This window comes from Cyclopterus lumpus, chromosome 6 (assembly GCF_009769545.1).
Source record: "Cyclopterus lumpus isolate fCycLum1 chromosome 6, fCycLum1.pri, whole genome shotgun sequence".
In the NCBI taxonomy this organism is placed as follows: Eukaryota; Metazoa; Chordata; class Actinopteri; order Perciformes; family Cyclopteridae; genus Cyclopterus; species Cyclopterus lumpus.
The window spans coordinates 6934376-6949019 of record NC_046971.1 but is presented as its reverse complement, the minus strand read 5'-3'; the positions used below and the strand labels follow the sequence as shown (position 1 = coordinate 6949019).

General features: G+C 42.8%; 1 protein-coding gene across 1 annotated transcript in view; it reads left to right on the top strand.

The window, feature by feature from the left end:
* The window catches only part of LOC117731969 (transcriptional enhancer factor TEF-3-like), a 25954-nt gene extending 11818 nt beyond the window's left edge, over positions 1–14136 (top strand). The window contains exons 3-12 of the mRNA XM_034534553.1: positions 18–82; positions 1027–1089; positions 2531–2665; positions 3216–3259; positions 3531–3592; positions 3797–3927; positions 4636–4809; positions 9119–9259; positions 11035–11187; positions 13198–14136. Coding sequence (XP_034390444.1) covers positions 18–82; positions 1027–1089; positions 2531–2665; positions 3216–3259; positions 3531–3592; positions 3797–3927; positions 4636–4809; positions 9119–9259; positions 11035–11187; positions 13198–13314 — 1085 coding nt within the window. The 3' untranslated portion in view covers positions 13315–14136. The remainder of the gene's footprint in view (positions 1–17; positions 83–1026; positions 1090–2530; positions 2666–3215; positions 3260–3530; positions 3593–3796; positions 3928–4635; positions 4810–9118; positions 9260–11034; positions 11188–13197) is intronic.
* The last annotated feature ends 508 nt before the right edge of the window (positions 14137–14644 follow it).

The window sequence follows — 14644 nt, the reverse complement described above, 5'->3', positions numbered from 1 at the left end:
TTTCTGGTCCCTTATAGGACGAAACGAGTTGATCGCACGGTACATCAAACTTCGCACAGGGAAGACACGGACCAGGAAGCAGGTAAGTTCAGCTCCTATTTTTGAACCCCAGCAGAAAAAAAGACCCCCGCTGCTGAGTGATGCCCCAGACACCCTGGGTACAACCCCCCCCCCCCCGACTTCTCACCCCCCTCCTATTTGGAGGGCTAGAGATGACGATTGATTTAGGGCCCGGGCCCAATGCACAGATGCTATAGGATCATGTGTCGGTGTTGGTTCTTCGCCACCTCGTGGATCTGGTGCTTGTTAGAAGGGTAAAGAAGCCGGGGAATACGGGGATCATGATGGGAGACTGAGGCGGATTTGGAACTCTATCCTCACTACGGGATCTGATATGGATAGACTGATGTACTGGCAGTGATGGATGTGCGGAGTCGGGGTCCCTGCTAAGTCACCTGGCAGACTGGGTGTGAGAATGAAAAGAGATGTGTGGAGGTTTGAGGAGGAATGGGGGGCCAGCGAAGGATTGGAAATGGATGGCGGGACAGTTTGGAGGGGTAGAGGGACACCTGCTGGTCCAACAGGAGTAAACTGATTCAGTGTTATGGAGCAACACATGTATGTTCCTCTGTATGTGCAATGCATCATAAATCCAGTTGGTCATATGAATTGTGAAGCTAAGCAGAGCAAAATAACACCAAAAATAATGCAATTTTTAGTTATTTTTATATTTCATAGCAATATTTAAGTGGTGTGGCTCACATGGCCTGAAGCTGCTTTAACCAGTGTATATAATATTTTGCCTAACAAGGTTATTTCAGATGTTTGGACTAGACTAGGCGAGGATCATGAATATCCATATTGAATTTAATTTATTTTTTATATCATATTTTCATAACCAACCATCAGACAGTCCGTGCCATTATTAGATCTTATTCCTAGCTGAATGGCTTCATCATTATTTTGCTCATTCATTCATTCAAAGCAACAGTGTTGACCACTCATCTCTGCTGTGCTGTCTTTTAGGTATCTAGTCACATCCAGGTTCTGGCCCGGCGGAAAGCCAGGGAGATCCAGGTGAAGCTGAAGGTACGCTACGTGAGTCAACCTCTTTTTTATATTCACTAAATGTTTTAATGGGAGATTTAACAAGTGTTTGTTTTTTAATGCACGTATCAGGAAACATATTTAAGGATATGTGGGTTTTGATCAAATCCCTTAGTGTAATCTCCGCGTGTCTGAACTGCACAGATTTGCCTGTGCTCACTGCCAGAGGAGGAAACAACGTCACAGCAGAGCTAAGGGTGTGACTAGTTTGTTGCATTTAAAACAATTTTTATTTGATTTTATTTAAGTTGAGCAGCAGCAGGTGGAAAGAGGGTGAAAACGTTATGACTCTAGATTATTTCCTCTTATAATGAAGTTGTTCATGTTTTGTCTAAGGTATGCACTGCCAATGCATTCACAACCCATTAACACAAAGGTACAAACAATGGCTATTTTAATTGCGCCCTCTAATTGATGCTGGTTTTAAATGGCACGCTGACACATTTTTCGATGAAATGTGAACGGATTTCAGGAGGGCCCGAGGCTTAGTGTGCACGATTATGAACAAGATGAACCAAACGCAATTGTCAGGGAACAAATTAATCCCTGCATTATTCCTTCCAAGTATTACATTTGATAAGTACCTCAATAAAAGTTTTCCCGTGCGGTTCGCTGAGAGCTCACACATCCCTGCCCCCCCCCCAGTACTTTCTCAGTTTACATTACTTGTCCACGTACACACACACACACACACACACACACGCACACACACACACACACACACACGCACACACACACACACACACACACCGCATACTCGCGGTTGCAGCAGGCAACTGGACTGCAGCTCACCTTGGATGGCAGCCATGAGTGTTGGCCTCTCTGACAGACCCTTTTTTAAATAAGTCTTTGGTGTAACTGAGATCCCGAGCACATGTACCCCCCATATTTCAGCTATGCCCTTGTGTTCGCCAGTTCTGGGAAGAAGAATGCACCGGGTGGCCTTGCCCATTAGGGCTGGGCGGCAAGTGCTTGTAGTCCTCTGTGGTTTGGAAACTGCTGAACGAGCGGATTCGAAAAAACAAGGGATAGATCACTTTACGGGTAGGACGCATTTGTAGCTATCTCACTATTTTAAACGCAATGCCATTTCGCAGTTTTGATCCAATTATTAGTATATAAACATATCAGCCTTTTCCCGACCTCGTCTTCCAGCATGACCTCCGATGAGCGAGTTGTCATCGTTGGCTTGCCCCTGCCAAGGAAATAAACTTAACTCTTGACCCAAAGGCCCTTGACTGTAATATCACCTTCTTTTCAGTTCTCTACTTGGCAGGGATTCACCGATTATGCAAGCTGGCCTCGATGTTTCATTTCCCTTTTTAGGGCTCTGCCGGTGGGGCGCCGACTTAAATGGAGTCTGATTGAGTGCTCTCCCTTTGGGTAACTGTGTGTTTGTCTCGCTCTCTATCCCTCTCCTCAGGACCAGGTTGCCAAAGACAAGGCCCTGCATAGTATGGCCACTATGTCCTCAGCCCAGATCCTCTCACCCACGGCTTTCCAGAACAAGATGGCTCTCCAGGGCCTGTCGAGGCCGCCTTATCCCACTCCTGGTGGGGTGAGTCCCTAAGCAGCGTCCCCTACACCATCTTATTCAAATGAGCCTGAGAGGCGAAGCAGTTGCCATGTCTATTGAACAAATACCTTTCACTTCATCCCAAAGTCTGTGGTTTGCTAATGTTGACCAATCAACGTTTTTTTTTCATCACCCTTTTTGCCGTAACATGTCCATTTATTTCCCTGGATGTTGTATAAATTCACTAAGAGTCCCAAGATAAAACTAGTTTATCTTAATTCCAGATATTTGAAAACTTTTTTTCAACAATTTCAGATTAGTGAACCTGTAAATTGTACGCAGATGATTTGTTTTCTTTAAAACTCTTGTGATTGTTACTTTGGAGATTTTAAAAAGTGTTCACAGTATTACATTTTTTTGTGTGTCAAAAATAAGTTCAACTTTTGATACATTTAAGCTTGATTTTCTTTTTGTTGGAAACCGCTCTGTGCTTGTGGTTTGAAAAGCAGAATAAACAATTCATATGTGACAATTGGTTTCAAGGTGGAACTGTGTAATATTGTTTTATTTTGTTATTATTTATTTCTCCCAGTTTTGGCACGGGGCACTTCCAGGACAGCCGGTTGGCCACGAAGAGTGAGTAGTCATTCTTTCTGCTCTGTAGTGCTACAGTGTCCCATCAGTGATTTCTCATGTGATCAACTATAATAACCATCAGATAAATTTCACTATGAAACATATCAGTACAATTATAAAAAAAAGTCTTCAGCTGTCTGACATTCAGCATACCACTCTGCCCCCTGCGTCTTTAGAGGTCACGCTGTCCAATTAGTACATGAGATGGGGTCATGAGGCCGAGCCGGTGCATAACATACTTCTCCCTCTCTTGTCTGTCTCGTCTCTCCAGCATTAAGCCCTTCTCCCAGCAGAGTTACGCCATGCAAGCATCCGGCCCGACCCCTATAACAGGTGGGTGCTCTTTGGCCACCCTGCTGCGTTGACAGACGGCTGTCATGCCGGGAAAGTGACGAGACAACCGGGCTCTTGACGAAGAGCGTGCAACAAAAGCTCGGGGGGAAATGGCTGCAAAAAAAAAAGAAATGACAGCGTTTCCCTTATTTTAAGGTTTTACATTGACACACATTTAAACCTCACTGCCCTCTTTGTTCGCAGGTTATGAAAGCACAGCAGGGCTGTCAATGTCTCCCGGTGCCCCCCCCTGGCAGGGTAGATGTATCGCCAGCTCCAAGCTGCGAATGCTGGAGTTCTCCGCCTTCCTCGAGCAACCTCAGGACCCAGAGAATGTGAGTCGACGAGAGGGGAGTTAACTTTGTGTTAGGTTCATTTCATTTCTCTATGTATTTTCTATCACTTCCATCAGGAAGTCTTATTGACAGTAGCCTCACAGCAAAAAGTCACTATTTCGTTACTTTTTTGATGCTTTTTCACGATTTTCTTTTTTTAGAAATAACATTTATAATACAATAAATTACTGTTTCGCTACTCTAGTTATGATTCACAGTTTCCATATTTTATTATATGTGTTGCCATGTATGGAAATATTTTAAACACCCGTAGAAAATACTCTGGCACAGAGCTGTTTGAAATATGAATTGATTATTGATTACAAAGAATTATACAAAGAAACCCGATGACTAAACTAGCAAAAAAGTCTAAGGAAGATCTAAGGAAATAGAGATTGCGCAGATGTCTAGAGAAAGACTGGATATTATGGTTTAATACTATGACAGCAACTCACAAAGATCCCACACACAACACACACCAACACATCACATGTTCATGAATAGGGCGAGTGGGAAGAAAAGGGTGGGACCCTTGAGACAGGTGATGGGATCTTACAATAAATATGTTTAAATGGAACAACAGGCCCAAAGTGACAGATGTCCTGGAGCGCCCAACGGTGCACCTGCCATTAATGGCAATTTAGCAAACTGGACATGTGTCATCTTTTGGCTTTGTTCATCTCCTGTTATGCACTTTCGTCTCCCCAGTTCAACAAGCACCTGTTTGTCCACATCGGCCAGTCCAACCCGAGCTACAGCGACGCTTATCTGGAGTCTGTTGACGTCAGGCAGATCTACGACAAGTTCCCAGAGAAGAAAGGAGGCCTGAAGGACCTGTTCGACAAAGGGCCTCACAACGCTTTCTTTCTCGTCAAGTTCTGGGTAAAATATACATATACATTTTTTTTGGGGGAGTGAGAAGTCCAGTTCAGATCAGTCCAATCCCATTCTGTTCGTTTCCCTTTAATTATTTTTTCAATTAATTACAGCGGATAAATCGTTTCAATTCCAATATTAATACCCCGTTCTCATTTATGTAAAGCTCAGTCCTATACTCCGTGTGATGCATCATAAGCGCATATAATCCTCCCAGAGTCGCGGCGGTGAAGTGAGAGTACAGTGAATACTCTTGTTAATAGTTTGCGGCACCTGTCGGCTGATAATGGCTTGGCGGTGTCAACTGTGTTGAGATAGTTTAAGCATTGGAGTTAAAGCAACTTAAGTGCGATTTAAAGCCAGATTCAATGGAAAGTCACAGCTCCCATGACCTGATTGCTGGTTTATATGCCGGCAAAGAAGGCTGCTCAGCACACATTAGGCCTGTGTGTGTGTGTGTGTGTGTGTGTGTGTGTGTGTGTGTGTGTGTGTGTGTGTGTGTGTGTGTGTGATTGTGTGTGACAGCAGCCTTGGGGAGAGTGGCAGGGCTGATCTTTCACCAGAGGAAATGTGAGACCAGGCACCTGTCTCGGCGCTATTACACCCTCCCCAAACTTATTTATAGATAAGCCCCCCCCAAAACACACACACACACACACACACACACACACACACACACACACACACGCAGACAAGATGCAGACTAAGGAATGAAGACAGATGGAGGAGAATGTGTGAGATCGTTGAAAACAAAAGAAGATTGTGTTTACTGACAACCTGTAAATGGGCATTAAAGAAGAGATCGGAGCGAGAGACGTACACGAAAGGGGACTACAAGTGTAATTGGACACGTCCATTTTGTGCATCTCGGCTGATCGGTTCACCTCGCCTTACCTCAGGACAAGACCTTTCCTGTTTGTCACGCACAGCACGTACACACTTTCAAACCCTCCCTCCGTCTACGCACGCGGCCTCTCGTTATTAAAGTGACGGTTATTTGAATTCTATTCGAAAGTTTTTACCTCTCTTTACTGTGTTGGCATTTTAGTTTTTTACATTGGAGATAAGGGTTAAGCATAAGAGTAAAAAGTACATTTACTTTAGGCTCTAGACTCGCCAACTAGTGTTGTCACAAAGTATGTCAGAGAATTACGGAAAGAACGATGTTATTTATGCACCGACTCACTTCCTCCTTCCATTGAACAAGCTGCCCTATTTTATTTCTGAGTGCACAATCAATGTCAATGTCCAGCTTTTGAGAAGATCAACTGTGGCCAGTGTGGTGCATAGTATTCGTTTCCCTCTCTGTGGGTGGAGGGTTAGTCTGGCAGTAAATAAACTCCTCGTGTTTGGAAGTAGAAGTGGGGTCTGGCTGAGCCTTGAGAGGTTGTCCGAGGTTAGGCATCGGGCCTATCATGCTATAAGCGTTGATAGGCCCGATGCCCCCCAACGCTGGACACTGGCAGGGCTGTTTCAGTAGCACCTGAGGCATGTACTGCAGCGACTGTTGTGCATGTCAGGTGACCCAAACACATCCAGCCTCTAGGAACGACCAGAGAACACCACAGTGAACAACGCTCGTCTTACACTCAATGTGGAGGAGAGGTCTCGAGATGGCAATTACTTTTAGGACCGCAGTGTTTTTTGCAGGTCTGAAATGAAATGGATCCAGTAGGGTCATTCTACTAAGTGGTGTGGATCCTTGAACGTACGTGGTTCGTTGATGCTGACGGCGGAGGGAAGAATGTCAAACCATCGTCTTCACCACTAGTGTCCAAAAAAAAGTGGACCATCCTCCTCTGATCCAGCTTGTCAAAAAGGTGTTGCGTAGAGGCCATCGGTGACCCGCGAGTGTCAAGTTCAAAGTTGTTGCCTTGCAATCTCATGCCACCTCTCGCACGTTTGACCGCCACATTATTTAGTGTAGAGAGATAAAAGACATTGGTGAGTGACACACATTTTGGAAGGAGCACTTCTCCGGTCCTTTTGAAAGAGCAGCTGGTCATGCCGTGCTCATTTGATTTCAGGGGTGAGGGGGAAGGAGGGGGATGAGGAGCGACGCCATATATCATAAAGAAAAAGGGAGCAAGACGGCAATAAACAGTCAAAGATAGAAATGGGGACACGGGGATGGCAGACATATGGCAGGAGAAACAGCAGGGGACCATGTAAGCAACTAGTCATCCGTCAATTAAATACTCTTAATTCATGTAACAGCCTTGTTGAGTCAACAGTTCTGACATATGCAAGCTTATAACACTGTAAGTCAGTCGGTTCATCCTATCGTCTCCCAACGGGCTCCTCCAATTCTCAAGGCCTCCATGACAAAACACAGAAATGTGGCAAAAACAGCTGGGCATGTCCAAGCCCATGTTGAAGAAGACGCTCTCGGCCATGAAAATCAGCAAAGTGAAATAACTCAACACATTTAAAAAACACAATCACTTTTGTTTGTTTTCCTGCAATCGTAAAAAAAAAAAGACAGGAAGAGCCTATTTTGATGTCGCCGCTGTGGGACAACCGTGTGGTAGGTCATGACTTGGGGGCGTGCTGAGGCGCAGGTTGGCATGGCGACGGTGACAGGCGGCTGGCCCACCTCCAAAGCTATGGCATTCTAGATTGAATTTCCAGCAAACCCCCCCCCCCCCTGTCGGCTGCTGGCTGCCCTGCCCCGCTCCCCGCCTTCCTCCTCACCCTCTCAGCGCCCGTGGCCCTGTCCTAACGGATTGTCTCACGCCTTTGAAGTGCGGAGGGAATCCGATTTGAGCCGGCTCTGCTAAATTGTTACACAGCCAGCCTGCCCACCGTGATCTAATCAGCCAATTGCACGCTGCTGATTGTAATTGGATGAATTCCCTCGCAGGCTGTTAGGGAAGCAGGGAATGGCGGTTTGGGGAGGGTCACTAGGCCCAAGGGATGAAGACAAATCGAGGAATTACATGAGCCGGGGATGAAGATGAACGGGGTGATGAAGACATGAGAGGAGGCTGAGCGGTGTCTCAATGGCCCATTAGGAGACAAGAGCCCGACAGGGGAAAAGGTAAAACAGCCCAGCTGTCTGACGGAGGAAACGACGCCTCGGTCTGATCCAAAATCAGATTATACGCCACTCGGCTGGGTTCAAACTTGAACTAGTGGAAGGATCAGAGACAGGTGAATCTGCATCCACATGAAGAAGAGGAAGAAACTTTTAAATTCAACTTGTGAGGTCGTATCTTTGACGCTGGAAGTCGACTACACTAGTGTTTGGCATCCGATTGGTTGCTAAGCAACTGACAACAAAACAGACGTTGCCTTTGTATCCTTTTTGTAAAAGTGGTAACAGATTTAGTTTACCGTACTTGCATATCATGTTTATGAATAAAACTTAAAATGGACGTTTCTAATGGACTTGTTATTATGAACCCCGCTGCTTTTCTCGGCAAGATCCGCTTATCAATATCTAACAGATATACTGTTCATATGTCAAACTTGTACTTTCATAAGATATGGTATCAGCCTGCTTCCCATTCCTTGTGAAGTATTTTTCCAGCCAAACTGATGTACATATCTATAATAATATCAAATAGTTACACCGCTGTGGCTGTGGCTGTGGCTCCTCACAGGCCTCCCTTGTCACGAAAAGTTGCAGATTGATTTATGGATATATGTCATGGTATTATTGGCTGAAATTGATTGATGCACACATCATGTTTTTTTGTTTTACAGGAAGAAACAGTTATCGGATTTTGAAAAATACGAAGAAATTGTTTTTTTTGCTTTCTTATATTGTTAAATAGGCGCAACATATGACTGTCGATGTGAACTTGAAGGGTTTAGAAAAGGTATTTGTCATTTCACCTTGGCTGTAAACATTAAAACATTGTCTTTATTAAGACATGCACACAAAGAGATGCACCGCATCTTATGAATCTAGAGGCTGGAGTTAACGCTGCTATACTGGGTCAACAAGGATCCAGATCCAAGGATCAGTAGATGCCTCTTGGCTTTGCAGGGATGCACCCTCAAGCGTTGTTGAGCCGTCACTCTCCCGGTGACGTGTCTTTGTCGCGCTTACACACGCGACGCCCTAATATACACATCTGTGAGCAAAAAGTGGAACCTGATATTTTGTTACAGATTATGGATCTAGGCCTGCATATCCTTGACATTTTAGATGCTTAGTTTGGAGCCGCCTAGCGTGTTGTGTAGCACAGTAAATCCATCACCAATGCCCACATACACCACCAGGCTGCAACCGTGGTTCTTTTTGGGGTCAGACAGGTGTGCGTTGGTATGAGTTGATCCTGACATGTTATCTGTGTCGTCCCTCTAGGCGGACCTCAGCATAAACCTGCAGGACGACAGCAGCTTCTTCTACGGTGTTTCCAGTCAGTATGAGAGCTCCGAGAACATGATTATCACCTCGTCCACCAAAGTCTGCTCCTTTGGCAAGCAGGTGGTGGAGAAAGTGGAGGTAAGACAAGGACACCGGGGGGTTATCGAGCCTATTTTGTCAACCTGAACTAGTGTATGCCTCTATGCCAGGCATTTACTCTGCCTTTATTTTTGAAACATTACTAATTTAAAGTTGCATATATTGTAACACAAACGTTTCTTAGCTCCCCAATCATTTCTCATAATTTCTGACTTTGGAGAGAAAGCAAACCTTTATTATTATTTTTTTTAAACAATCCTACTTGTGTTAGAAGCCAAAGGGCAGAAACGTGTACAATTATTTTATCTGTTCTTTGAGTGGGCAACATTTTATCTAACAGGGGTGATATTTTCCCTTCACTTTTCATACTTCCAGTTTTTTCTCTCCCACACTTTTACAGCAATTTACTGCTGCCTAGCCATCATAATTTGGATTCACCGATGTGCTCATCTATGTCACCTTGTGATTGTTTGCCCTCTATTTTACCGTGGGTTTTGCTTTTAAAGAGTAGCTCAACACTAGACTTTAGATGGAGAAAAAAAGGGCGCATTTTTAGCCTTAAGGATCAAATTACAAAGAGTCGTACTTAGAGAGTCTTACAAAGAGAGTGAGTCCTGAGTTGCATCTACAATGTTAAAAAGTGTAATTTATGTTTCGTTTATCTGACAAACTACAATATTTTCCCAAACAACATTTTAAATTTCAAGGCAGTAACAGATACCGCTTTCGTTAGTTAATTTGGGGTTTGATAGTTCGGTAATTATTCTAAATCAAATTATTAAATTTGACTGCTATTGTGACCAATCTCATTATAGTGTGCCTATGAATGCAGTATCATGCATCGTCAGTATCGGGTTGTTTTTTTTCTTTCAAACCCTGACTTGCTTTACATTTTGCAGGAAAATCAAACTTTTCGGTATCAATCAGAATCATCAGAATCAGAATCAGAAACTTTTAATAGCCAAGTAGGTTTACACCTACAAGGAACTTAACGTGGTGGGTGGTGCAACATAGGACATCAGACATAACAAGCAACAACAAGCAACAACAGTAGACAACAGATAAACAATCAACAAAGTGCAGACGAGACATAGAATAAAATGTCAAATGTACAGTGTAAGATAAAGTGCAATTATAAACTGTATGTAATGTTTAAGTTAAAGTGACGACAGGAAACTAAACCCTGTATGTGGCTACAGTTCAAGAAGTTTGCATCCCTAATTGCCTAGTAGCTGCGTGATATTTCAACATTAAGAGGTCATGACCAAGTCAAAAAACACCATTATCACCCAGAGGAGTGAATTACTGCTTTTGGTGCAGATGGATTCCAGTCAATTACCACTGATCTGTGGTCAGGAAACTGACGTGATTAACAAATCTCCCCAGCATGACTAACTGTTATGCTTCCCGTTAACTAGACACAATAGTGTCCCTGCCCCCACCTGCTTCTGATGGATTGTACAATATAAACACATACACACACATCCCTAGATAGAGCCATCTGCCTCAGTAGACCACGTGATGATATTTAATGGGTTCATGATTTGATTACTGTTGTCACGAGAAATATGTTTATTGTCATATCTGGCATGCCATATGCTGCATTAAGTATATTATATTACGGCTTATCGCATCGATGTTCACATCCAATGTATCCAATTGCTTTTCAGTGGAATATGTATCCCTATCGTTTTACAATAGAGTTTGCATTTTATCCTTTAATGTGTTTTACATTCTCTTTTTTGCACATGGTATATGTCCTCAAATATTGGACTGCCGTGCTTCCATTGTGAATTGTGTTTGTTTTTTTCTAGACGGAGTATGCGCGTTTTGAGAATGGACGCTACGTGTTTCGAATCCACCGTTCCCCTTTATGTGAATATATGATCAACTTTATCCACAAGCTTAAACACCTGCCGGAGAAGTACATGATGAACAGCGTACTGGAGAACTTCACTATCCTACAGGTACCCATAGCAACCAGAGATACACAGTAGCCTAAAAGTGTGTGTAGAGGCTGGGGATTACTCTTCTGGTATTATATAAAATGTGCGATATGCGATAGTTTGGAAAATATGCTTATTTTTCTTCTTTCTCAGAGTTAGATCTCATACATATCAAATAAATACGATGTTGCAGCCAGCTGCCAATTAACTAAAAAAAAACATCAGAAGTGTCAACAAAATACAGATAAAGTGGCATTAAAATAAAAAATCTAATAGAATCAAACCACTTAATGTATGCACTGTTTATTTGCGTCACTGGTTTACGAGCAATTACAATAACAAAGAAGCCAATTTCGTTCAAATTTGGAATAGCAGCACGTTTTCTGGTTCTTCCCATCCTGCCAACACATATTTATTTATTTTTACTTCAGAGGAAAACAGCTGGCCTGGACCTCTCCATTTTTAGTATTTATGCTAAGCTAAGCTAAGCTGGCTGCTGTCGTCTTACTCTTGGTAAGAAAGCAAATAACCTCAATATGATACCAGTATAGTAATTGCGGAATGTCAACACTTAATCACATTCACTGAATGTATTAGCTCTGAAAAATAATGAGATGTAAAGGCATGTAGAGGCATAAACAGCTGACTTAAATTGTATTAGAATGTGAGTCATTGTCTGCAGCACATTCATGCATTGAAACGCACTCATTGTCCATCATTCATATAGTCGCATGCATACCCTTCTGAGGAGATAAAGCACATGGGGCCACAGGGACGTTCAATATGTGCACTTCCTTTCCGTTGTCAAAGTGCTCCAGCAGGCAACAGTGTGAAACGGGGAGACTGCTCTTTAATTCTGCTCCCGAAAGGAATATAGTTGTCCTGTGATACTTCAGATGGGGTAAAACACCAACAGCTGGTGGTCATTTTTTCACTCCGCCTATGAACAGCAGTTTTTATGGTTTCTTGCCGGGTTGATATATTTGATCCATTCTAGTGTAAGTTGCACTTTTCTGAATGAGTCGGTGTGCTCCTTGGAGAGCGAGCGTAGGGGAGAGGGGACGTGAATAGACTAGAGTGCATCACCATAGTAACAAAGTGGTCCTCAACGCCAGGGTTCAAAGACATCGGTGTTCCTTCCATTGGCGGCTGCATTCCTTCTGGGCGCGGGACAATGAGCATATTGAGCCCACACTGACGACTAAATGGCAGCATGTCATTAGGTTTCTCAATGGGCTGATTTAGTTCATAATAACCATGAACAGCTCATAAACAGATGTGCGCACGCACACGGGCACAGACACACGCGCATACATAAAGACAACAAATGGGTGCACTCACAGATTGTGCACAATGGATCGATATGCATTATGTAAGTGCCGTGTTCAACGCAACGCACAATGAGTTGATGAATTTTTAGTTTTTAGTTATTGTTTGTATATTATTAGTTAGTATGTGTGTTATATTGTGTAGTGATTGGTGGCTACATTTAAGGAGCTACTGCGAAGGAGCAGCTGAGTTATGTTTGAGAGTAAGAAACTGAATCGTTTATTAGATTAGAATTAAATGAACATACTATTTATGCTTGTCAGGATAGTGTTTACAATTAAAGGCATGTCTAAACATCCTTCATCCTGCATTGGAAAGCAATGGCTCCACCGAAACCACAAACACCAGTGACGACATTCTCTACTGTGGTTGTGAGCCCCCTTATTAAATAAAAACTCAATTAAATTAATGTTAAACCAACATGTCGGGCCAGATATTGGTCAATTATGATGTCCACTGCCTCTACGGTGGTGAATCCATGAACAAAAAATCGACAGAAAAGTATTTCTTTGTATCAAAAGAGAAATGAGTGAGGAATATATGTTTTTCCATATAATTGTTTATTTATTGTCAAAGGCACAAAGTATGACATGCTTCTCTGCAAACGAGAAGAATGTGAATACTTTTAAATGGGAAAACATGGGTAACCAAGGTCGGATGGGTTTGACTGAGCGGTTCCTTTTGTGTCTTCTTGGTCCACAGGTGGTGACTAACCGGGACACACTGGAAACCCTCCTGTGCATAGCCTACGTCTTCGAGGTGTCCACCAGTGAGCACGGCGCCCAGCATCATATTTACAGGCTAGTCAAAGACTGCTAGAAGTCTCACAGTTGGAACTTACCTGCATCTCGAACCCGTTGCAGCACCTCGGTGAGCAACAACTCTAAACAATGGACTACTTCCTGCGTCAGCTTACAGCTGAAACCACACAACTCGGTGAGAAGCCCCGGGGACACTACTACTGCTGAGGGAGAGGTGGATTTGGGATTGTGGAAGCTGAAACAGGCTCTGTGTGGAAAAAGTGCTGGCAAATAAAAAAAAATAGATATAAAAAAGAAGAGGACCATGATGCGCTGTGGTCTCTATGCCAAAGGAGCCAAACAAGACCTGCATGAGAAGGTTTGTCATTGGTGGTGTTTTTTCATCTCATTTTACTAGTGCTTGTTTGTTTTTTTTGAATTTTAAATTATTTTAAACACATGCATGTGCAGGGGACGTTCGCTACAGAGGACTTTGGCTGCCTCAGGGTGCCACCTAGTGACTTAAATAAAAATGACAATGGGGGAAAAATAATACAAGTAGGCTGAGAATCCCTCCTTTGCACATCCATAAAATATCAATGTTTTTGTGCCAATAGTTTGTGTTATTTTAGGAATTATGTACAGTGCCGTATCCATCTCCTCTAACCAGAGTTATGCAGATAAGAGGCTAAAATGATTTAAAAGAGCTTTTGCATTCACTTTGTTTGATGTTTAATGTTACATGTCTCTTGTATTGTCTTACTGTTTTTGAAAATGATCTGACTACAACCAAAAGGCACATAATAATAACACTGCTAACTTGAACCAGACTTGGATCTGTAAGCTGATTACAGAGGTTGACTGTAACTGTAAGTTGCCCCTGAAGTGTCGGATGAAAATACAAGTGTTTCTTACATAACTCCTCTGTTGCCGAGTTTTTGTTGCATTCTGTTCAATTGTCTGCAATATGTGGCATACTCATAACAGTATACATAATGTGCAGAGTCCTCAAATTGAATCACGTTAGCTCGGTCCTATAGGATAGTATAGTTTCGGAAGGTTTAACATATTTAAACATATTCAGAGATTTCTGTACACATATGGAATCCTCTTTGTGTTGTTTGTGTTGTTGATGGGCACTATGGTCCCACAATACAATGCACAAACGTAATGGAGCTGCAAAACATTAGAACGGGTGGCAGATGGTGGTGCTACAGCTCAAAGGACACATCAGGAACCAAAAAAGGTAAGTACCTCCATCTTACAATTATTTTCAGTATTAATTCATCTTTTGGTTATTTAGATTTTTTTTTAATAAATTGTCAGACTATACAATGTAGAACACAAAAAAAAGAAATGCCCATTGTAAGCTCCTTGAGCCAAAGGTGACAACTTTAGGTCTGAACAGT